The 23,877-nt window shown below is 44.7% G+C and overlaps 1 protein-coding gene across 7 annotated transcripts in view; it reads right to left on the minus strand.

Annotated features, from left to right (window-relative positions):
* Window positions 1-5,540: 5,540 nt before the first annotated feature.
* Window positions 5,541-23,877, minus strand: part of SLC16A12 (solute carrier family 16 member 12) — a 31,997-nt gene continuing 13,660 nt past the window's right edge. For all 7 annotated transcript variants that reach the window (XM_013108427.5, XM_027459768.3, XM_027459769.3 and 4 more), the window contains exons 2-7: window positions 15,686-15,881; window positions 14,694-14,797; window positions 13,321-13,464; window positions 10,471-11,062; window positions 9,164-9,423; window positions 5,541-7,507 (exon numbers count right to left, since the gene is read on the minus strand). In XM_013108427.5, the coding sequence (XP_012963881.1) occupies window positions 7,245-7,507; window positions 9,164-9,423; window positions 10,471-11,062; window positions 13,321-13,464; window positions 14,694-14,797; window positions 15,686-15,780 (1,458 nt within the window). In that variant the 5' untranslated portion in view covers window positions 15,781-15,881 and the 3' untranslated portion in view covers window positions 5,541-7,244. The remainder of the gene's footprint in view (window positions 7,508-9,163; window positions 9,424-10,470; window positions 11,063-13,320; window positions 13,465-14,693; window positions 14,798-15,685; window positions 15,882-23,877) is intronic.

The following is a 23,877-nucleotide window of genomic DNA, read 5'->3' on the forward strand; positions in this document are numbered from 1 at the left end:
CACTCGAGGGAGCCGCCAGGACCCGGCAGCCCTCCCGAGGGAGGTGAACGAGGTGAGAAGGAGGTGTAGGCGGAGCCAGCAGCGCCCCCTCCCCGGCCGGTCAAAAGCTGCCCCTAGGGAACACGAGTGACCTGGAGCGCGTCGACCAGGATGGGCAAACAGGGCGTGGCGTGTCGGAAGGGTGAGGCGCGGCAGTCAGGGCGTGGCGCGGCAGTTCGCGTGTGGCGTGGCAGTTAGGGCAGGCAGGATGAGCGGGAAGGGCAGAGCAATTCCCCCCGCCCATACGAACACCTCCTCTAACGGCGGTCTGCCGCTAGCTCAGCTGCAATGGTGTACACCAGGCACAGTGCGCTCTCCAGGAAGTCTGTACACACCCAGACCGACTGCCCACATCAGGGAATGTGAGCAGGAGATAGACTTGGGGAGCAACTCCCTGAGCGGCCTGAAGGGCAGGCACCGGGGTGAGACCCCCCAGATGGGGGTGGACCCCCTGCCCTCCCCTGCTGCTGTCAGGCAGAGGGAGGCGACCTAGGAGTTGAGGAGGAATGGAAACAGGTCCCTGCTCCACATCGCAGGCGATGCCCCCCCACCGGCCCCGCCTTCCCAGGTGCCCTTAGCAACAGGTTTGAGGCCCTGGAGCTTGAGAGACTGGTAGCTGAGGAAGAGGTAGGAAGTCTACCCAGGAGGATGCCTAGGGCGAGGAAATTGATTCCATGCCTCAGGACTGCCTCCACCAGGACAGAAAGAAGGGTGATTGTTGTGGGCGACTCCCTTCTCAGGGGAACAGAGGGACCTATTTGTCGGCCTGACCCTACCCGTAGGGAAGTCTGCTGCCTCCCTGGGGCCAGGGTCAGGGACATTGTCAGAAAGCTTCCCAGCCTGGTTCGCCCCTCTGACTATTGTCCTCTTTTAATAGTCCAGGCTGTCTGTGATGACACTGAAGAGAGAAGCCTGAAGACCATCAAACGGGACTTTAGGGGACTGGGACGGTTAGTGGGTGGAGCGGGAGTACAGGTGGTGTTTTCGTCCATCCCTACGGTGGCAGGGAGGGGTACAGAGAGGACACGGAAAGCCCACCTGATAAACACATGGCTCAGAGGCTGGTGCCAATGCAGAAATTTTGTTTTTTCTGACCATGGGGCACTTTACTCGGCACCCAGCCTGATGGCCACAGATGGGTTCCTATCTCTAAGGGGTAAACGGATCCTGGGCCAGGAGCTGGAGGGGCAGAGGAGTCCAGGCAGGCTGGGCGCTCTTCAAGAAGGAAGTCTTAATGGTGCAGGAACGGTCTGTCCCCACGTGCCCAAAGACAAGCCGGAGGGGAAGAAGACCGGCCTGGCTGAACAGAGAATTGTGGCTTGAGCTTAGGAGGAAAAACAGGGTTTACAATCTTTGGAAAAGAGGGCGGGCCACTTGGGAGGACTATAAGAATGTTGCGAGGCAGTGCAGGGACAAAAGTAGAAAGGCCAAAGCTCATCTGGAGCTCAATCTGGCTACTGCCGTCAAAGACAACAAAAATTGTTTTTACAAATACATCAGTGCAAAACAGAGGACTAAGGAGAATCTCCAGTCTTTACTGGATGCAGGGGGTGGGAGGGGTTACAAAAGATGAGGAAAAGGCAGAGGTGCTTAATGGCTTCTTTGCCTCAGTCTTTAGCGGCAAAACCAGTTGCTCTCTGGATACCCAGTATCCTGAACTGGTGGAAGGGGATGGGGAGCAGAATGTGGCCCTCACTATCCATGAGGAAATGGTTGGCGACCTGCTTCAGCACTTGGATGTATGCAAGTTGATGGGGCCAGATGGGATCCACCTGAGGATACTGAGAGAACTGGCAGAGGAGCTGGCCAAGCCGCTTACCATCATTTATCAGCAGTCCCGGCTATTGGGGGATGTCCCAGTCGACTGGCAGCTAGCAAACATGACCTCCATCTACAAGAAGGGCTGGAGGACAGACCTGGGGAACTATAGGCCTGTCAGTTTGACCTCGGTGCCAGGGAAGCTCATGGAGCAGATTACCTTGAGTGTCATCATGTGGCACTTACAGGGGAACCAGGTGATCCGGCCCAGTCAGCATGTGTTTATGAAAGGCAGGTCCTGCTTGATGAACCTGATCTCCTTCTACGACAAAGTGATGTGCTTGGTGGATGAGGGAAAGGCTGTGGATGTGGTCTACCTTGACTTCAGCAAGGCTTTTGACACCGTTTCCCACAGCATTCTCCTCAAGAAACTGTCTGCTCGTGGCTTAGACTGGCGCACGCTTCGTTGGGTTAAAAACTGGCTGGATAGCTGGGCCCAAAGAGTTGTGGTGAATGGAGTAAAGTCCAGTTGGAGGCCGGTCACTAGTGGCATTCCCCAGGGCTCGGTGCTGGGGCCGGTCCTCTTTAACATCTTCATCAATGATCTGGATGACGGCATTGAGTGCACCCTCAGTAAGTTTGCAGATGACACCAAGCTAGGTGCGTGTGTCGATCTGCTCGAGGGTAGGAAGGCTCTGCAGGAGGATCTGGATAGGCTGCACCGATGGGCTGAGGTCAACTGTATGAAGTTCAACAAGGCCAAGTGCCGGGTCCTGCACCTGGGGCGCAATAACCCCAAGCAGAGCTACAGGCTGGGAGAGGAATGGTTGGAGAGCTGCCAGGCAGAGAAGGACCTGGGAGTGATGGTGGACAGTCGGCTGAATATGAGCCAGCAGTGTGCTCAGGTGGCCAAGAAGGCCAACGGCATCCTGGCTTGTATCAGAAACACTGTGACCAGCAGGGCTAGGGAGGTGATCGTCCCCCTGTACTCGGCTCTGGTGAGGCCGCACCTCGAGTACTGTGTTCAGTTTTGGGCCCCTTGCTACAAGAAGGACATCGAGGTGCTTGAGCGGGTCCAAAGAAGGGCGACGAAGCTGGTGAGGGGCCTGGAGAGCAAGTCCTATGAGGAGCGGCTGAAGGAGCTGGGCTTGTTCAGCCTAGAGAAGAGGAGGCTCAGGGGTGACCTAATTGCTCTGTATAAGTACATTAAAGGAGGCTGTAGCGAGGTGGGGGTTGGCCTGTTCTCCCATGTGCCTGGTGACAGGACGAGGGGGAATGGGCTAAAGTTACGCCAGGGGAGTTTTAGGTTAGATGTTAGGAAGAATTTCTTTACTGAAAGGGTTGTTAGGCACTGGAACGGGCTGCCCAGGGAGGTGGTGGAGTCACCATCCCTGGAAGTCTTCAAAAGACGTTTAGATGTAGAGCTTAGGGATATGGTTTAGTGGGGACTGTTAGTGTTAGGTTAGAGGTTGGACTCGATGATCTTGAGGTCTCTTCCAACCTAGAAATTCTGTAATTCTGTAATTGAGTGCACCCTCAGTAAGTTTGCAGATGACACCAAGCTAGGTGCGTGTGTCGATCTGCTCGAGGGTAGGAAGGCTCTGCAGGAGGATCTGGATAGGCTGCACCGATGGGCTGAGGTCAACTGCATGAAGTTCAACAAGGCCAAGTGCCAGGTCCTGCACCTGGGGCGCAATAACCCCAAGCAGAGCTACAGGCTGGGAGATGAGTGGTTGGAGAGCTGCCAGGCAGAGAAGGACCTGGGAGTATTGGTGGATAGTCGGCTGAATATGAGCCAGCAGTGTGCTCAGGTGGCCAAGAAGGCCAACAGCATCCTGGCTTGTATCAGAAGCAGTGTGACCAGCAGGGCTAGGGAGGTGATCGTCCCCCTGTACTCGGCTCTGGTGAGGCCGCACCTGGAGTACTGTGTTCAGTTTTGGGCCCCTCGCTACAAGAAGGACGTCGAGGTGCTCAAAAGACCCCAGAGAAGGGCGACGAAGCTGGTGAGGGGTCTGGAGAACAAGTCCTGCAAGGAGCAGCTGAGGGAGCTGGGTTTGTTCAGCCTGAAGAAGAGGAGGCTCAGGGGCGACGTTATTGCTCTTTATAAGTACATTAAAGGAGGCTGTAGCGAGGTGGGGGTTGGTCTGTTCTCCCACATGCCTGGTGACAGGACGAGGGGGAATGGGCTTAAGTTGCACCAGGGGTGTTTTAGGTTGGATATTAGGAAGAACTTCTTTACTGAGAAGGTTGTGAGGCATTGGAATGGGCTGCCCAGGATAGTGGTGGAGTCACCATCCCTGGAGGTCTTTCAAAGACGTTTAGATGTTGAACTTTAGTGATATGGTTTAGTGGAGGACTTGTTAGTGTTAGGTCAGAGGTTGGACTTGATGATCTTGAGGTCTCTTCCAACCTAGACAATTCTGTGATTCTGTGACTGTGCTTAAGGTCTTCATTGTGCCCACCAGGAGGCGTTGTTACAGCTTATCTTAACCAAGCCTTTCTTCCCAAACAAACTTGTGACACTTCGGAAAGCAGACAAGGAATTATGGCAATATGAAGTATATTCACCATATAATAGCACAGACACCTTTGTTTTTCGGGGGCGAAAGTATCCAAGGTGGTAGAAGCGTTTAAATGTTTTTGTTTTCCTCAGAAGGGGCTTTACTTTTCCAACATGGTTTTCACACAGGTTTTCAAGGCACAATTTCCTCCCTCTCCAAAACAGATTTGATAAACGATTCCCACTTCAATATAAGGACTTCCAAAAGAATGATGATTGCTCCATTTCAAACCTCCTGGGACAGAAACAAATGCTGTGCTTCCAGCAGTTGAGTCCCCCACTGCCTTTCCAGCCCACTGTCATTCATTACTCTTTAAGAAGCCCTGACAGCATCCTGCATCTGCACAAGCAAGTGTCCGGCTGCCACCTAGGACAGAGTAGCTCTGCAGGCCCCACCAGCTGAGCACTGCTCAGCACTGGGAGTTTGGGGTTAAATTCAGACCCGGAGCTGTTGGGCAGCTGGGGTTTGTAGCAAGTGACATCCCAGCAGTGGGAGGTTTCCATAGAGTAACAAGAAGCCTCAGGGTGGTTTCGCTTAGCTCACCTTTGCAAAACTGGGGCTTGTTTGTGGACACTTCATTTAATGCAATTGCTCCTATGCACTTTTTTGTTTGTTTGGGCCCCATTCACTGGATCCCTAAATACCCTGCTCTTCAGGACCCACTCATTCACTCCATGGGGGAGTAAGTGCTAAATCCACCTAGGGATGTGTTAGTTGCCCACATATACTTTTTGCTAACATGAAAATGCAACTTTCCAAAGGTGCAATGCAAGACTAAACACAAAGCTGAAATGGCAGAGCTGTCCAAAGGCCTAGAAAAAAATATATAAAACCAATTAAATCATATTAATATTAATCATATTCTGCACTTACACTGTATTTTCATGCACTGCATGGAACACCTGGAGCAGAGCATTAGCACAGACAGGATTCATCAGAGTGCTCTATCCAAGCTTGCATCCATCAGTGCTCAGTGGGCTGGTGGGAAAGCACCACGTTATCCTGGCAAATTGTTCACAGATTTCTGAGGTGTCTGTGCCTACTGCTGCACTGTGCTATGCCAGCCTACCCTGTATGGAGAACAGCCTGAACATTATCATCCCTTAATAAAACAATCTTTAACTGTACTTCTAAATGTACTTCTGGAGCATGGTAGTGGTAAATGCTTTGAGTGCAGACAACTGAAGTCAAACAATTTTAATATGTTATATTTGAAATATGCATGAAAAATAGAAGAAATTGATACACATACTATTCGTATATATATAAAAATACATTATGACCCTGTGGGTGTACTCCTGATCTAATTCAAATTTGTGAACAGCAGCCTGTGTTGCTTTCCCTTCTGAGGCACAGAATGGAATAGGACACCAATAGCAAACATCAACTATACCGCAAGTGATTAACAAAATTACTAGCATAGCATTAATAAAACTTATCTGGACTCTGATCAATTTGCTAGTGAACAGAATACAGTTTTATACAGCATCAAACAGAAAAGATTTGCACTTCAGAATGTGAAGTTCCTCCATCTCTAACAGTTTCACTTTGGAAATGTAGAAGCATCTTGTTAATTAATAAACCATCACATCAGTAATTTACTGCCATGAGCTACATTCAGTCTCTAGGTTCAACAAGTCAGCCAGCTGTAGTACATCCCTAGCACAAGTAAGAGGAAATCATCAGCAAATCACAGCCGCTGCTGTCTGGCCAGCCAGGACAAGTGACTCGATCAGCTCTCCAGTTAGTATAAATGAGTAATTTGCACCACCTGAAGATATGTCTCCTGGATCCAAAAAGGGACAGGCTTGCCATTGCAGTATGCAGGATGAGCATCTTGTCTGCCGAGATCTTCTTTAGGTAGAGCATCTGGGGTGGGAGTTTCTCAGTCATCTGCTCGCAAAAATTAATTTTTTCAGCAACTAGTGATTTTGCAGGAGGAAGAGACTCTGCATTTGGAAAAACAAGAGCTTCTCCTCCCAGTTTCCTGGGCTGCCTTTGGACTTCTTCCAACTAATGAAGCTAGAGCAGGTTTGTCTACCAGCACACCTAGTCTCCTGGTACAGATTCACTCCTTTTCAGATGGCTGAGCAGCCACAGCAACTCTTCCATCCACCCAGAAAAGATCAGCTGGAGGATCATACCGGGAATGTCAATGTTTAGAAATTCATCCTTTAGAGATTTCCAAGGGAAAGAAAAAAAAAGAAAAATGAAAAACAAACAAACAAACAAAAAAAAAACAGCAGCCACCTCAAAATTTTGCTGTAGGAGGACGAGGAAAGTAGCTCTAAAACCACATTTGAAATGAAGTTGCAATGTATGTACAAGATTCAGGCGTGCTGTAAAAATTAAAGCTGCTTCAGAGATGCTTTCAGCATTAATCACAGCTTCCTGGCGGATTTTATAACAAATAGCTTTGGCATTTGACAAAGAGTTTAATGAACACTGATAAATGGAGAGGTTTCTCAGTGGCATGTGTTACTCCATTGAAACAATTGACTGGAACACCAAAAAAATTATTTCATTAATACGATTTTTGAAATAATTTAAACATTATTGTTCAGCTTTGGTGACTGATTACTTTGTATTTTTCTTTTCATTATATCCAATTACGTTTTTTGAGATTACCTTTGGAGTCAACATATTTCCTTAGAAATAAATCTGTCGACACTTGTATCTACCAACTCTCTTCACTTTCAGTCTAGCTTTGTTCTATTACTGCATTAACTTTCTATTCTGTGTGTAGATTTTAGCCTACCAAAACCTGACATAAAAATCTAACGGAGATGCCTTGTTTCACAGAAGTAGCATCTTCAGCATTGCAACACGATGCAGCCCCCTCTGTCTCAGTCATGGCTGCACAGCGCTGAATTTTGACAGTGCTTGTCATCTGTTGCTATAGCTGCTTGTATCCACAGACAAAAGTTCAGCATCCTTTTGGTCTAATTCTCCGGTGACAGAGTAAGCTATTGCTCCATTTGTCCAGATGTGATGTTTGCTGTGGGTGTCATTGGTGAGTGACCTTAAACGCGTTCTTTTGATTTTCTTTGCCAGTCTCGCAAAACACAGTAACGTTGAACTAAATATCATAGAAAATCCACACAGGAGGAATGACGCGGTGTAACTGCCTGTTGTATCCACAAGCCAACCTGTAGGAAGACAAGTCATTTTTTTTTTTCAGTCTTGACAGAATTCTTGTAATTTGCCAAGTCCTGTGATCACAGACAAACGCCATCAAACAAGACAGGTTTACATTGCCATCACTATACCTTTACCTCCCGGGGCTGGGGGAAATTTGTCCACAACATCAGCAGGCAGATAATTTTATTATGTGCCTTTGTTTGGAAGTCAAACCCATGAGAAAAAGCACAGCAGTCATCACCACGATACTGCACAGACATCTTTCAACCATGTGGATTTAACTGGAAGTCTTTAGACATGCTTAGAAGAGCCACAGGATTAAATACAGTGTATATGAGATCCTCTGACTGAAGCTAGTGAGCTACGCCCTAGGCTCGCGCATCACTTCAAAGTATTCCTTTTTGCAGTATCTTTTGCTACAGAAAATTAAATTAAAAGCCTCAGAAATAGAGTCCAATTGGAAATTGATGTGAATAGCAGAGATGTACAAGACATATTTATACATTTGAAAAAGATTTCTGACCTTCTATAATATTCAAAACTGTGTCAAGATCTTTCTAAAGAATAACAGGAGTACAGCTTTCATCATTACTTCACTGCAATGAAACTGATAGGGGAAAAGATGGTTTGATACCACAGGGATGAGTTTGTGAGTTTGTGACCAACAGTAGTGAAGCTGACTCACCCACTGTTCAAAGCAGTTCAGAGATAAAAAGATTAAGTCCTCTATATCAAAAAAAATAAAAAAAAACAACAACTTGCAATGAATCTCTTTAGCTATCATTTTCAAAACTGTATGATTTCAGAGAAATCTTTTCTTCCATCTACTTACACAATTTCTAACCTATGTGAAGTGATAATGTAACAGCTCTTAGAAACCCAATTTCGTAGTGTTTTTGTCTGTTCTTTGTTTTGTTTTGTTTTTTAATTTCAGCTTACTCTATATGTAGAAATCATTCTATCAAGACAGAGCTTAAGTGGATCTCAAGTCTTATGAAGGTCTGCATGTATTGCTTCTCTGCTCAGGGGCTACCTTCCCATTCAGCGTGTATTTCCTATCCTTTCCTATTACATCCCACCAAAGCCCACCTGCATTTCTTCCTGGGAATCCAAAAAGGAGATGACAAGGCACTTTGCACCTTTATCCCACCAGTCCAATAAACACACCAGAGGAATATCATTTTGACCAATTCAAAGGGAAAAATGGGGACTGTTACTAATATACTCAAAATGCTGAAAAACCTATAGCTTGAAAATTAGAGTAAATACTGTACCACAGCTTTTAGTCACTAGCGACAGAGAAACAAGCTGCAGGAAAGCAGCCCAGAGCCAGGGGCCAGGCCCTCTCCACCTGGACACCACAGGGTGCATGCCTGTGCTTCACCCTTCAGTGCACAGTTCCACAGAAAGAGAATGCTCTGTCAGAGGGTAAAACATGAGATGCTCAAAAGCTTCCAGGAAAAAGAAAAAAAAAAAAAGATTTTTTCAAATAAATCTTCCATCAAATTGTAAAATGGTAATTGAAAGTGACATTAAAATGTTTACTATCACATTGATATCTATTTTTGTTCAAGCTCTAGACTAAATGCCAGACTATTTTGCTTTGGTCAACAGTTGAAATCAAAGTAATGATGAGATTATAGGAAAGTCATTTGTGAACTGACCTGCAACAGGCGGGCTCACTAGATACGGTATGGCATGCAGAAAATACACAACACCCAGTGCTGAAGATAAGGAAGAAGTTCCCACAACATCTGCCGTCACAACAGGGATCAGCGTTACATAGGCTCCATCAAAGTAGCCAAAGGTAAAGGAGAAAGGCACAAGCAAGGGGAAGGTCTGGAGAACTGGCAAGAAAAGGCAGCAGAGGCCATCCATTCCCACAGCAAAGAGGTAGCAAAAGTGCCGATGCTTCTTCAGACACCTGCAAATTCAAAACAGGAAAGGATATCACTGGACACAGCATCGCAGTCACTGTGCAGCACTTCAGTCTCTCTTTCATGTTGCTCAAATTTAAGTCCAACTTATTACTCCATCTTCAAGATGAGCTTAAAAGCTCAACCAGTGAGGTGCTTGGCTGACGAAAGATACCCTGCTACAGTTGCAGAAACACCTGGAGAGCAGCACCCCACACTATTCTCAGGGCTGCCCCTAGCGAGGCTGCCAGGATTTTGCAGCCCTCTGAAGTCTCAGTGTTCAAAGCAGTATTTCAGGGGCTTTCCAGCCCAAAAAGGTCCTCTCAGTATTAAAAGGTGCTCTCAGTATTATGCAAAAAATGCTACAGTACATCTCTCTCAGCTTCACATTGGCCCTTAAACACTGTTAGTTTAGCCAAGTGAGATGGCAATTCCTCTCTCCCTGCCCCACAAAACCAATGACTGATTTTTCCTACAAACTGAGTAAGCACAAATAATAATGTGCTTCTTAGAACCAAAACATCTCTTAGTTTAGCCAGATGCTGCACACAGATGTCTCGAATGGCTGAGTTAATAAAGCATGGTGAGTTCTCTTATACTGGGAGATGTATAACAGTTTTAGGTCAGCCCTGAAGTACATGCCTGACAGTGGTAGGCATGTACTTGGTCCTTTTCCATCACTTCTGCATCCCTCCAGCAGCACAAAAGAGATGGAAAGGCACAAGTAGCATCATGCTCTAGGGATTAGGTACAGAAGTTCATGCTTGATATACCTTAGGAAAGAGGTTACATTTCCATGGTCAAATGGAAGAGCTTTGAGCTTTTCAGAAACACATCGTTTCTTGGGGTTGGGCGGGGTCCAGTAGATGCCAATGAACTCCAAAGAGACAAAACCATTAAACAGCAAGCATTTCTGAAAGTTTGTTCATTGGTTTTCTAGAAACGTTACAGGTGCTACAGACAACATCCATGTTACCTTTTATATGCATTACACCCCATTTGCATCTAGCCTCCCACTGGCTAAAGCTTGCATTTCCTTAGCCGCACGCCATTACCTTCTGTCTGTTAGCCATCCAAAGGTGATGTTACCAATGATATCAACGACACCAAGTATGGACATGAGGAAGGCAGCCTGGTGATGGCTCACTCCAACACTCAAGGCATAAGGCACTAAGTAGACAAAGAGAGGGCTGCAGCCATACGCCATAAATAAGACCGACACTGCTAGCACCATGAAGCCTGGCATCAGCAAAAAGTCATATTCCTTCCATGAACAGTAGCATAAACACTCGTGCGACCATGCTTTGATTAAAGGTGAACAGATGGACATTCGTTTTAAGTCTTGTTTCTGTACTTCAGGGACATACTCCTGTTCAAGAAGCCCCGGAGCAGTTTTACGGTCCTCCTTAAGGGCGATGGGCCGCATCAAGGCACCACAGACACAGAGGTTTAGAACAAAACCTCCCAGGATGAGTAATGCCCCACGCCAGGAAAACTGCTCAATTAGGAGTTGGACCACAGGGGCCAGGATGAAGGTACCAATTCCGCTTCCAGACATGGCTATTCCATAAGCCAATGCTTTCCTCTTGTTGAAATATTTGCCCACCATTGCGATGGCTGGGGAATAACAGAGTGCAAACCCAAGTCCTGGAAGAGAAAGCACAGTGCAGATGGCTTAATTCTGAGCACAAACATATGGAACACATTAAATTAAACCACACAGCCTACTTCCATCAGCACGAATGAATAGGAAGCTCTTCCTGACATGCAGCCCAGTCATAGTGTGAAAAGAAACCAGGATGATTCCCTTCTTCCACCATCAGGGTCACTGACTCGACAAATCTAATGGATCATTATAAATCTATGATAACAAGGCTCAGACAGGAGCGACGGGGTGCATTTAATAATGAGAACAAGGACTATCAATGAACATCAGAAAAATAGCATGTCAGTTTTTTCTGGATACCAGATGAGGTCTCCTGGATACCACGTGAGGTCTCATCCCAGAGCCCACACAGACACCAGTGTGGGGCACACTGGTCTGGTGAGGCAATGCTTTGTGTTTCAGTCTGGTGCAAACCCAGCTATTCATTTTCAGGTCTCAAAGGCAGCACAAGGAGTTAGACTCTGTCACTGATATCCTGCACTAAACGTGTTTTAGTCAGCTAAACTAACTCAATGCAGCAGCTGGTTGGAGTCCTGAGCATTTGTAAATCTCTTTGTACAAGTAAGGAGGGGAAAAAAGCCTCAGAAGAAAAAGCCATGCCCAAGTCAGCAGACAAATAAAATCCATCTCTTGGAAAAGACTGTGGTCTCTGCTACAGAAACCAGAGCAATTTTAACCATCAATTACTCGCTCCAATACTAAACATGCACTTCTGAATCAGACACTGAAACGTGTTACTGACTAGGGTTTTGGAACACATCCTACGTTCTGGTTAAAAGGGTCCCCATGGCTTCCGGCAGAACTTGCCAGCCAGGGAGGTAATCATCTGTGCCATAACCGGCTTGCAAGGTTCTCCTCAAAGGCCTCCTCTGTGCTGGGCAAGTGCTGAGCTAAGTGGATTAGAGGGGGCAAGGGAAGGAGATGGCAGAGCAGCTGTGACAAGCATACTCTATTTCAAATGAGTTGGCAGAGGAAATAGGTCCCCAAAAGCCAAAAATGTCCAGTGAAAAGTGGAAATGCAAAGTTTGTGACTGAAAATATTTCCATGTCTCTTAGAGTGAGCTCTGCTACCTGTTGTCAGTCCCCTTTCTCATCTCTGCCTCACTTTTCACAGTTTCAAGTCCTGCATTTTTATGGACCTTTGTCAGTTATGTTCCTGCCTCCTCTCTGGATTGGAGCATCACCACTAGCATTTACCGACAGTTATCTCTACATTAATCACTCCCTACAGACTAGAAGTTAACTGCTTGCAGAATGGACTCTTTACAGCCCCATCTATGAAGTGCAATTGCTTTTCCAACCCAATATTAATTGTGGTTTTCACTAAGGAAGCCTCTGTGGCATTAGGGTTGTATGTGGCACAGCCCTTTTAAGTTACAAGGAACCTTTTTATTTGTTATGAACACATTTGTCAACAGATTAACACTGTAATGAAGGAGCTACATGCACTACAACACGGATTTATTTTTTTTTTAAATAAGCTGTTGGCAGCATGTGAACTGCAGTAATTCCACCATCTCCTTACTAAACAGCAGGGGACCAAGTACAAGGGCTTATATCACCGTGGCTACCAGGTCAGTATTAATAATGAAGGAATGTCAGTGTGACTATGGGCACCACTAATGTTCCTCAGTTCACTGCAAACATGGGAAAGTTGGACAGAGCAAAAATATCTGCTATCTACATACCTGAATGCAAATGGAGGAGCTGCTACAGCAATACTATCAGCCAGGGATGTGTTTGCTTTTCAAAGGGAATATAATGCAGATAAAGTGCACAGCTGAAGTACTACGTATTCACCCAGGGCTACCCTGCCCGCTTAGTTCTTTTGTTTTGATTTAAATTTCATTTTTTAATATGCAAATATTTGGGGGCACTCTAGAACCACTACCACAACAAAATCCTCACAAATCACAGGCAAAAGAGAAAATTTTATGTGTATCACTGGTAGCGGAAGTCCTTCTTGAGCTTCCATAATTTCACAGCTTTTTCCATAGTCTTCTCTCTAACGTTAAAGAGATGCTGTAGCAGCATGCAATATTTGGGCAGTTCACCCATTGACTTCAGCCAGAATCCCTTTTTTCACAATGAGGAGAACAAGCCTCAGTATCTCTACTGACCACGGATGTGGCAATATGACATGGAGAAGAGATCACCCCTCTTTAAAGGAAAGGCTGTAATTTTTTATCATTCCCGTGTTGCTTTCCTGACTAGACCAAAGGAGCTGAGTGCCTCCTACCTGTAAGGACTCCTAATGATAAGTAGAGATGTTCCAGGCTGGCGGCGAAGGAGCTCAAAATTAGTCCAGTAGATGCAAGCAGCCCTCCTAGCATGATACCAACTTGGCAGGATACATGATTACTTATTAAACTCCCAAGTGGGGCTTCAAAGAAACAAATAAAGCTGGTAGTTAATAGCAAGTCCTCGAAAATAGTTCATTGCAACTAACATCAAGGGAAAGGACACAGCAGGAAAGCAGGGGAAAGCAGTGATCACAGCTACGCAGGGTGGTCTTTCAGCAACCCTTCCTATCAGAATGGTGTGAGAATCAAAAACCTTCTAAAATTATTTTCCCGAAAGTCAGGATAAAGCTAAAGTTTACAGTAGCTTTTTCAGCAGATCAAAGTCATTATGGGACACAGCTACTCTGAAGTTTTCAGGGTCAAGAGAGGCCACAGCAACAACCGGATACAGCCCACGCTGTTCTTTACTCCATTCGTACAACTGCAGAGGCCTTCCCCAACACGCAATCTGCTCTTCAGACTTCAGAAACTTCAGGCGTCCTTCCTGCAGGCTCTGTGCCAGACTTAGGTGTGAGAGGTCTCCAGAGGACCATCTCCAGAGCCACCAAACCTGTCCGGAACTTCTCCTACAGTGACAGTTCCCAGGTCACCCTGCCTCTACCAAGGGATGTCATCTCCAGCCCTCTCCCTCTCTGCTACCTGTAATGCCAGGACAAGCTTATCCTCATCTATCTTTTTTCAAGACATAGCCTGGCTGATGCAGGAGAGTTGCTATGTCTCAATTCGGCTGTGTTCCTAAGCCTTCATGGATATTCTCATGGATTAACCCCTCCATGTCAGGATTAAAGCCTGAATTTTCACCTAATTGTATAATTTTGAAGTAAACCCATGAGAAACTTTAGTGCAGCTGCTGAATTGATGCATATTATTCTTAGTAGCACAGAAGTTCCTTTTAAGGGAAAAGAATATTTGTAAATACAAGTCTGCTAAAATGATGATGATGTGACATGATTCGAAGGCTAGAAGTACAGACTGTGCTAGCTCTCAAATATGATTCCAATCAATAGGCAAAAGAAACACATGCTCAGTTAGCAGCTCTCAAACACAACTTGTCCCACTAGACCTTGACAAAAGTACATTTCTGGAAACTTAGATCATTTGACAAAACAAAACTGTGTTTCTTTTCAGTAGTATGAAGACACTCCCTTCCTGCCCAACTATGCTGAGGGAATTGGCTCAGTTATACCAGACCCCAGAGAGTCCACAGCAACCATGTTTCCCAGCCTACTCCACTGGCTGACAGGTGTGCCAAAACGAGATGGAACTGAAGAAAAAGCAGTCACACTTGTCGTCAAAGTGTAATACACACCACAGAGCATCGTGGCACAGTCGACAATGGAGTGGATCCAAGCTGTTCTGGCATAATCCTGCCCAAAATATGCCTGGAACTCCACAAAAAAAATTGAGATGCACCTAGGAAAGATAACATGAACAACAGTCTGTTAAACCTGGGATATTTGCCTCACAGAAAGCAGTCTCGTTCTTCAGCAGTAAAGAGAACCTTCTTGAAGGTCTTCTCCAGCTCCCAGGAAAATTAAATCTGGTTCGTATTGATCCCAGCTGGATGGACATTTTTAAACAGTTGCAAAAGGGTATTGGAAATGAAGATAATTAATACATGAGACAAAACGTCATATGGCACATGCAAGTTTAGTAGTCCCAACAGTACTTTATATAAAGCACTTTGGTTAGTGTGATTCAGCTAGGAAAGAACCCTTGCTTTGCACTGGCAACAATGGAATCACAAAATGGCGCCCAGCTATGATCCTAACAGGGGAATCAGGCTGATCTACAACCTAATTCAGATAGATTTAACTAATTGAGAGAGATTACACTGTGTCAATGTTTGCATGCCACTTCTGTGCTATTTATCCCAAGATCCTAGACTTCAGATCCTTAACCTGGCAGTTTTATTAAAAAAAATAATAAAAATTATATATATATATATATATATATATATATATATATATATATATATATTTAGAGGGAAACACTCCATTTATATTATACTGACTGTCCAAGAAGATGCTGTCTCAGTGTCTCTCCCTCCCCAGGGTGCCTGTCTCAGCTTAACATAGCTTAACATCCATGTTCACAGGGAGTAGGCTCCTCTGTCTCCAGCTGACAGCAAAGCGGCCCAGCAGCAGCTGCGGAAGCCATCTCACCCCAAAGACACACATCGTGTTTGTGCAAGGCAGTGGCCTATTCCTCTTCTTTCCATTGTTGAGAAATATTTCTGAGGGGAAAAAAGAAAGGGGTAGTGCCGCAACAGGCCGGAGAGACATGCAGCAGCCCCTTTACCTCGTCACGGCCCTAGTACAGATGGTGACCAGGAAGCAGCCGGCAACGATCATCCAGCCCCAGCCGCCATCAGGTGGGCCACTGCGCGGGGCCATGGCGCTGTGCGGCCACGCTCCTCTTCCCCTCCTCAGGGCTGGGGGCTGGCTCCTCCTGACACTGCTTGCTGGGGTGGCCCAGCCCGTGGGCTGTTCGCCATCTGCAAAAAGGGAAGAAAAGAAGGTAGAGAGGGGTCAAGGTACGGAGCTGTGAAATCACACTGTCTGGCTAGGAAGTGCAGCTTCCTAGTGGTAATTCGTGTCGAGAAGATGATTGATATTAATAAAGTGCTACACTCTTTTTAGAAAGGTCACATCTCAAATGGGACATCTGACATAGTCACAGTTTGGATCACATAGCAATGGTCACAGCAGCTCAGAAAGATCAAACAAATTCACAGCTGCAACTATCAGAGCTTTTGTAAGCAGCTCCAAACCTGGTACCTCATGCATGCTCCTAAGTGACTGTAAAGGGTCCCAGCTGGATGTAGTCTTTACAAGTTCATTCCCACAGCTGATAAGAACAAAACACACAAAGCAAAGGAAATCCAAATGAGTTTAAGATTTCAAACCACATCTTCAAGGTGTTCAATTGCTAGGACTCTGGTATGTAAAAGATCATTGAAAGTTTCAGAGAGGAGACAGGATAGTTTTCTGACACAACTTTCCAACGTGTAGCCAAATATGCCTACGTAGCTGACATAGTTTTCTAAGCAGCCTTTGCAGATGCCCACATGATCCAGAGGACATCACTGGCCTCCTCACAAGCCTTGTGGCTTTTTCCTTGAAGCGTAAAGTCCATTTTTTGACTTTACCTATTTGCTTCAAGGCAAACAAACAGCACTACACAAACCAGTGCATACCCACACCCTTCTTCCCCACTATGTTCTGAAACAAAATCTGACTTAAACAAAACTTGCTCTGCCTTGAGGCAGCATATGAACAAATAGAGGAAGGAAGGTAAACCACATGGGCTAATGCAGTAAGATAAAAAAGTATGTGTGTAGGCAAGGAAGTATAGCATTATTTACAAAATTTTTGTTAAAAGTCCATTAGGGAAGCTGAAAAAGTATGCAATCAAAAGTTAGAGGATTCCAGGCGCATGATACAGAGGACACATCCATGGACTTGCTACTTGATGCCCACATTCTGTATTTGCCTTCCAGCATGCACTGCAGATTTGTGAGCAGACCATACATCTTAAGTGCTGAATCCATCCATATGACACAATTTTGCAGGGTGTACTTTACTTTTGGACTGAGCTGACTTGAACGAATTACTCATTCTTGATTTTTTAACTAATAGGGTCAATTCTGCATCCCTGTCTGCATAGCTCCAAGCAGCAACTGTCTGACGGTGAAGGCTGTGTCATTACATGATTCTTCATTCTGGATCAGTAAATGACCAGGGCATGAAAAAAACCAGCACAATTTGATGCAAGCAACAACCACATCCCTGTCTCCCTGTCTATGCAGATAGGAAACAAAATTCAACACTTTCGTAGGTATTTGCTTCTAACGTAGCCACAAGAAAAGCAGATATCCAATCTAGCATGAAGTCAGAGTGTCACAGATAGATTATATCCTGGTTTGGCAGCAAAGCCTCCCATTGCAACATTACCCTGACAAACTCATCTGAACAAGCACAGCAAGTACCGAGCAGCAACCACACTTTGCATCCAACACTAGGGGCCTCAAAGATGGATTTATTACAGGTTTCATATGTTACATTCAAATGCCTGGGTTATAGAATATCCCATGACAATCCACGACAGCTGCCTGAATTAATAGCACACTGATAAAGTGCCAGCGATTTTGCTTGAAGTTTTGCTGGCGATCACAAGTAATGCAGTTTGGTGGAGTTTGCAATAAGCACATGATACACTGCAGAGGGATCCTATGTGATTCAGATGTTACCTCTGCAGCACTTTTGTAGAGTCTTGGCAAGGCAGGGATTCTTATTTTGGATCTGAACAATATATTTTGCTGCCCTTCCTGGAGGGATGAAAATTGTATTTCAAATTTTGGTTATTAAGGATGGAAGAGAAAGTTCCAGAAAAGTCAGGTGAGATAACTATAACCCTGATTTATTAAGTATGTTGTAATAAAGTGGAAACACACACACAATCTTTCAGAGGATTCAACAGTCTCCAAATGGAAAGCCCTAGCTATTTTTAATGCACATACAGCAAGAGCTGGGTACTTGGTCCTCAGCCTAGGTCCCTGACCCAACTTCCCAGGCAAGCTTCAATAGGGTCTGAGACCCCAGTTAGCATTTTTGCTGTATGTTAGCATACTTGTGAAGAATTTGATGACATATCAGGCTAAGCAACTATAGATTGGGTATTTGGTTATGTGATCACTTGCTGTTATTTTCATAGATCCCTGCCTGCTAACACACACACGTGAACACCAAACACTTAATGGGGCTACCAGCAGCTTAAAACAATGCCATTATGGGAGCTGCCTGGCAAACACAACAACAGGCCACCCAACCTTCCCATAGCAGGACCTGTCAAAACCGTCTCCTTGACTTCACGCTCCCTTCAGGGAGTATTGTGCCTGTCATAGCCACTGAATTAATAGGTAAACTGGTAAGTTAAATAATCACCTGCTTTCTCACTGTGCATGCCTAATAAGCACTTAGTATGACATCCTAACAGATTTATGCTGAGGTTAGAAAACTTCACTGGCTTACACCCTGATGCTGTTTTCCAAGTGCATCCATGCCATGGACAGTACAGATCGCAGACTCTGCACATGCTTTACCTGGGGAACCATGCCCTCCTCCCTTCCCAACCCTACCTTAGTTCACTCTTGTGTTCATCTTTCCTCAAGCTTTCTAGTGCAGCATTAAGTCCCAAATTATCTCTCTCTTCAACCTTTAGCACTGTAAGGCCTGATCCCCACTTGCAGTCCTGGCTGCTGTTATAACACACCTTATCCATGCATAAAAGCTCCTGCTAAAGAAAGCAGGGTGGAAAGAAAAGCTCATGAAAGAGCTCTGTTGTTTGCACCCTTTGTCAGATGATGTTCAATCAAGCACCAAATAAATGTGCTTTGCTGTGGGTTCACAGAAGGCAGCAGTGGGGTGAAGGTGGCAACCAATTCTGCCTATACCTAAGGAAGCCTCAGTTACCCTGGCAGCTCGCAGAGCAGTGACTGCCTGTGACATTAATGCGTTATACTGATGTGGGAGGATAAATTACCTATCCCTTACTTCAGCTGCTGTTTTCAAGAGCCCTGCAAGGAAAGCAATTGCTCCTGCGAGCATCTCCCTTACCATGCCTGCTCAGCCAGCAGTAGAAAGGAGTGGGCGAAGCTACTGAGAAAGTGCCAGGTTAATCCTGCACCTTGCCACATGGTGCCACCTGCAAGGGAAGAGAGCGCAGAAATCCATGGCAGCCTACCAACTGCCCTGCGTATGGCCAGCTGCTGCTGACCTCTACAACGTGGGAGCAGACAGCACAGCCCTCACTGCCCCCTCCGCCCACCGTTCCTGCCACTGCAAAGACCTTTTTTAAACAAACTTGCTGAATAATGATATAGCTACAGCATGAAATGAAGGTGATGTGAGCAAGGAAGCATTGCTGCTCCGAGGAGCACCAGGTGCATTCACACTTGTCTCTTTGGGGTCAAGCTGCATGACTTGCAGCTTTGATGTACCTGGGCATGACCGTTTTTATACATGGAGTGGTAACTCGTGTCAAAAAAATGGTTGATATTAATAAAGAAGGGGGAGATGTGGGAGTGTGGCCATGGGGGTCAGAAAGCCCCGTGGTTGATGATAACATCAGACTCTTAACGATGAGGCCATCAGGAATGTAAAAGAGTTTACAGGGAGCAAAGAAGTGTGATTCAGGAGACTCCATGCAGTCTCAGAGTTGCTTGTTCTCTAGCCATTAAGGCATGGAAGTTTCTGGGTGTTTGCTGTTGCTGTTATTTGCAAAGCTGTTTGACCAACGAAAAATTGTTTTGAAAAGAACTGCTGTGGGGTGAAGGGTATAAGAGGGGAGCCTGCTCTCAAGATCAAAAAAAAGAAGGCAACACAATGAAGTGATGTCATCAATAAAGAAGTAGGAAGAAGGAATGAAAAGGAACAGGACAGCAGAACGGAGACCAAGACGGGAACAGGCACTTTGATTGCCTCATGAATATGGGTTCGGCCAAACCCAGCAAACCGCTAAGAGAAGCTTGTACAGGAAGTCTCTGGAAATAGGCGCGCTGGAGCTGGGAAGAAGCTCCAACTGAGAGAAGCGGAGCCGTACACACAACTGCCCCTCGCTGGTAAGCAGCTGCGCATTATGGGGAATCATACGTCCTTAGAAACAAAGACTGTCCTGGTAACCTTACAGCTTATTCTCCTTATTAACAGTCAGACAGTTTATGAGCCTGAAATATGGGACCAAATTGAGGTCAAGGTGTGGGACTCTGCTACTAAAAACAACAAGGTAGCAGTGGGATTGCTCGGCACCTGGCGAGCAGTCTCTGAGGCCTTAAAGAGCCCTGTGGGACCACAGTCAGACACGTGTGGTTTGCCAGACAGTGAAGGAGCTGCGGGCTCCTCTACTGATCCGACTGCTGTGCCATGGGCCCCTCTGCTGCTACAGCCATTGAAGGCTTTTGCTGTTACGCCTCCTGGTGACCTAGACTTGCCTTTTGACCCAGGCCTCATTGGCCTTGAAAAGGAGATGGATATGCTTGTCTTCGATCCGGGAAGAACAGGATACGTAAGGCCCGAAGACTGAGTTGCTTGACAACTTAAAGCAAGACGTATTGTTCAAAAGGAAGGGTAAATGGAGACTGTTAAGTAATGGAACTTAAAGGATTGTTTGTTACCTTTTCTCATTGTATAGGCATACTCAGGTTTAGTATGTAAAAGCAATGTTCTGTATATTTAGAATGTTTGATGTTCGTGTGTGCATGTTGGTGGAGCGTAGACTCTCCGCACACCCAGCTCTGTTTGCTTGCCTTCTAAACCTTTTATAAATATTCTTTTATACTCAAAAACTTTTATATTTTATATTATATTATTTATATAATTTATAATTATATATAATTTGCATAATTATATATAATTTAATATATTTTATATTCTTTTATATTATGTATATTTTATGTCTTTTATATTCTCAAAACACTTTGTTTTGAGCAGGCAATGAATTCAGATGAAAACGCAGGCACGCTGACAGTGCCCACAGCAGGAGCAGCAGCACCTGTGCCCAGCCTGGGCTCTCACCCCTGCTGCTTTCTGCTCCTCTACACCACGAAAGTTAAAACAGCTGCACATTAAGATGACTTTGCAATTCCTTTCAGAACTGCACGAAAGGATTTTGTGTAGTTTATCCCAAAGGAGTTGGCTCAAATCTAAATACCACTGTAAATAAGCATGGGATTCAACGAATTCTTACCTGTTTGGCATTACAGAAATGTGCTTAACACAAGAATTTTCTTTTTGGATCAATGCAAAGTTGAAATACATACATATACATTCTCTGTAGATGCCACTCACTACCTGAGCCTGAGAAACTTGTGCCAGTCTGCATATGAATGCCAGGACACACTCCCAGAGCAGATTTATTCACACAAAGGAATTCAAACTCTGTTTTCTTGTGAACAGAAACATACACAGCTTTCAAAGTCACTTGGAGAACATTCGTGCAGACGAATTTTATGAAGAACAAATATAAAGCAGCCTAGGCACAGCTGGAGAAAATCCATTAATGCTTAGACTGAAAGGTAATGAAACTGTGGATGTTTGCTACATTTACCCTACTCACCGAGCTCCAGGACAGTTTTAATATTTTCCCACATTTACCCTATTTACTTAGCTCACTAGGATAGTTTTACTGCATTTCTTATTTATCCTTAAGATTGTACCAAGCATTAATTATTTGTAGGCTTTTTACACGTTTATATATCTTAACCTCTTCCTTTAATTTTCTTATTTTCTGTTCCTTTTTCTCCAACTGCCACACCTTTAATAAACAAAAAGAAAAACAACAGAAGAAAAGAACAACAACCGAAGAAGAACAGAAAGGGCACAAGAAGAGCAGCAAAGGATGGGAGAGGGGAAAAAAAGAAAAATGTTAAAGAACAGAGAGAAACATTGTCACAGAGCACGTACAATGGACCACCAGACGTGTAAGGTTAAATATTTGCTGAGGCCAGACCCTCCCTTCCCCACTGAACAATGTTGTCCGTCTGTCTGTCCCCCCAGCACAGGCTTGCCAGCCCCTTATCTCATTTCCTACACGTCACCACACACAGTGGAACACATTCAAAGAGGACACAGAATTTGATAGGAGCACCAAAGATGCTGACAGCTGCACAAGCGTCAACTGCGTAGTGTAGGGAATAGCACTTTTTCAGCCTCCTTTTGCCTTCTTTACCCCCCAGCAGCTGCATACCATGGTAGGCACTTCAGTCAGTGGTGTGGCAGCCAGCTAAACTCCATGTTCTTAAATACAGAGGAAGTAAATGCTCTTTAATTCTGTACAGCTCTTAGGATTCAAAGGTTATTTCTAATCTAGTATTTTTTTCCAATAAAGAGCTGTCTCATTCTGCACCCTGGGTCAGCTATTTAACTGGAAAGGAACAGCTTGTTTTGACTTCAGCTGAGGTTATTTATCAAGAATTGCACGATTATGACTTTGACTTGTTTCAAAATGACCCAAGAGGTCCCTTCCAGCCCTGTGTTCCTAAATAAAAATAACTCCATTGAGCATCTCAAGGCTGCTGATCTATAGCCTCAACTTTCTTCTCTGCTTAAAGGTGGCTCTGTCCAATCTTCAGATAAAGCCAAAGTTAATGCTCTCCTTGTAAGATTGGTAGACTGCTCCACTGACATTTTCTTTGTGGAAGACAGAAATTTTGATGGTTATGGGTATTTATAAAAACTAGGCACAAATTCAGCTTCCCAATAACCTCACCAGCAGCACTACAAATGGTTACCACTCACCTCAAAGTTCATTTAGGGACTTATACCAGAAATAAAGCAAACAAATAATAAAACAAACTAAACAACAACAACAAAACCCAACAACCTTGCTTCTAATTGATGCCACCACGTTAAGACAAGAGGCTTACTACGCAGATTGCAATAAGCGCTTCACTCTTTTTCCAGATATCTACCTACAATGGACCTGAATCAATCTGGATACTCTGCTCTGCACATCTTTAACACCTTTTCAATTTTTTTTTTTTTTTTTTTTTGGGGGGGGGGAAGGCAAAGGGGGTAGGGAAGTTCCCTATGATATCAATTAAGAACAACATTAATAACATACTTAGTAACATACTCAATGCCTACTGCCCAACAACTGCAGTTGCACAAAACTTCTGCAACAAACTCATGGAAGTTTTGGCGTTGAAGGGCTGCTGAGGACACACGGGGAGCATAAAATAGCAGCAGAATTCTCTGATGCTAATAATTCCCCCATGCTTACCTCATATTTATTTCCTATATGTTATTTTTTTTTAACACATGGTGGGTAGGGAATGGTTGTGGAAGGTTTTTGTTTGTTTACACCATTACTTACACATTAACTGATTTCTAATTACATGGCATTTATCTCTTCCTTTTAAGATTGTTAAGGTGTCATTAAAGGTGACTAAATATTTTATTTAACTTCCTTGTTTACAGTTAAATTTTTAACTACATGATACTCCAATCACTTTGAGTCATTTCTATCAGTTCGATAAATCAGAAATGCACTTCTCTGGATCAGGCACTTAATCATATATCATTATATTTCTGAATAAATATTAAGATACGACAGTAACTGTTGGGAAATGCTGAAAAGGCTTTTTATTCAAAGTGGCCTTCAGCTGACATTTTTCCCATATCTGGTGTATTAATTTTTCCACCTTCAGGAAAATCTTGTCCTGAGAAAGGACACTGCTGCAGAGCTGCCACCAACATGTGGGAACAGGATGTTTTTTTCCCCAGACTGCTGCAGTCAGCTGGGGAAATGATTGCTCTCGTCTTCTTTTACTGATGCTGCACACTGGATTCTATACTTGGGTGAGAGGGATCCCTAAATCCTCTTTGGATTAGCTGGAGATGGCCTGGTGAAGGAGGAAGGTACCAAACTAATGCTCTTTGGATCCCTCTGGAGAAAACGAGGATGCTGATGCTGATGACAGCCAGCAATGCCCA

This window comes from Anas platyrhynchos, chromosome 6 (assembly GCF_047663525.1).
Source record: "Anas platyrhynchos isolate ZD024472 breed Pekin duck chromosome 6, IASCAAS_PekinDuck_T2T, whole genome shotgun sequence".
Taxonomy (NCBI): domain Eukaryota; kingdom Metazoa; phylum Chordata; class Aves; order Anseriformes; family Anatidae; genus Anas; species Anas platyrhynchos.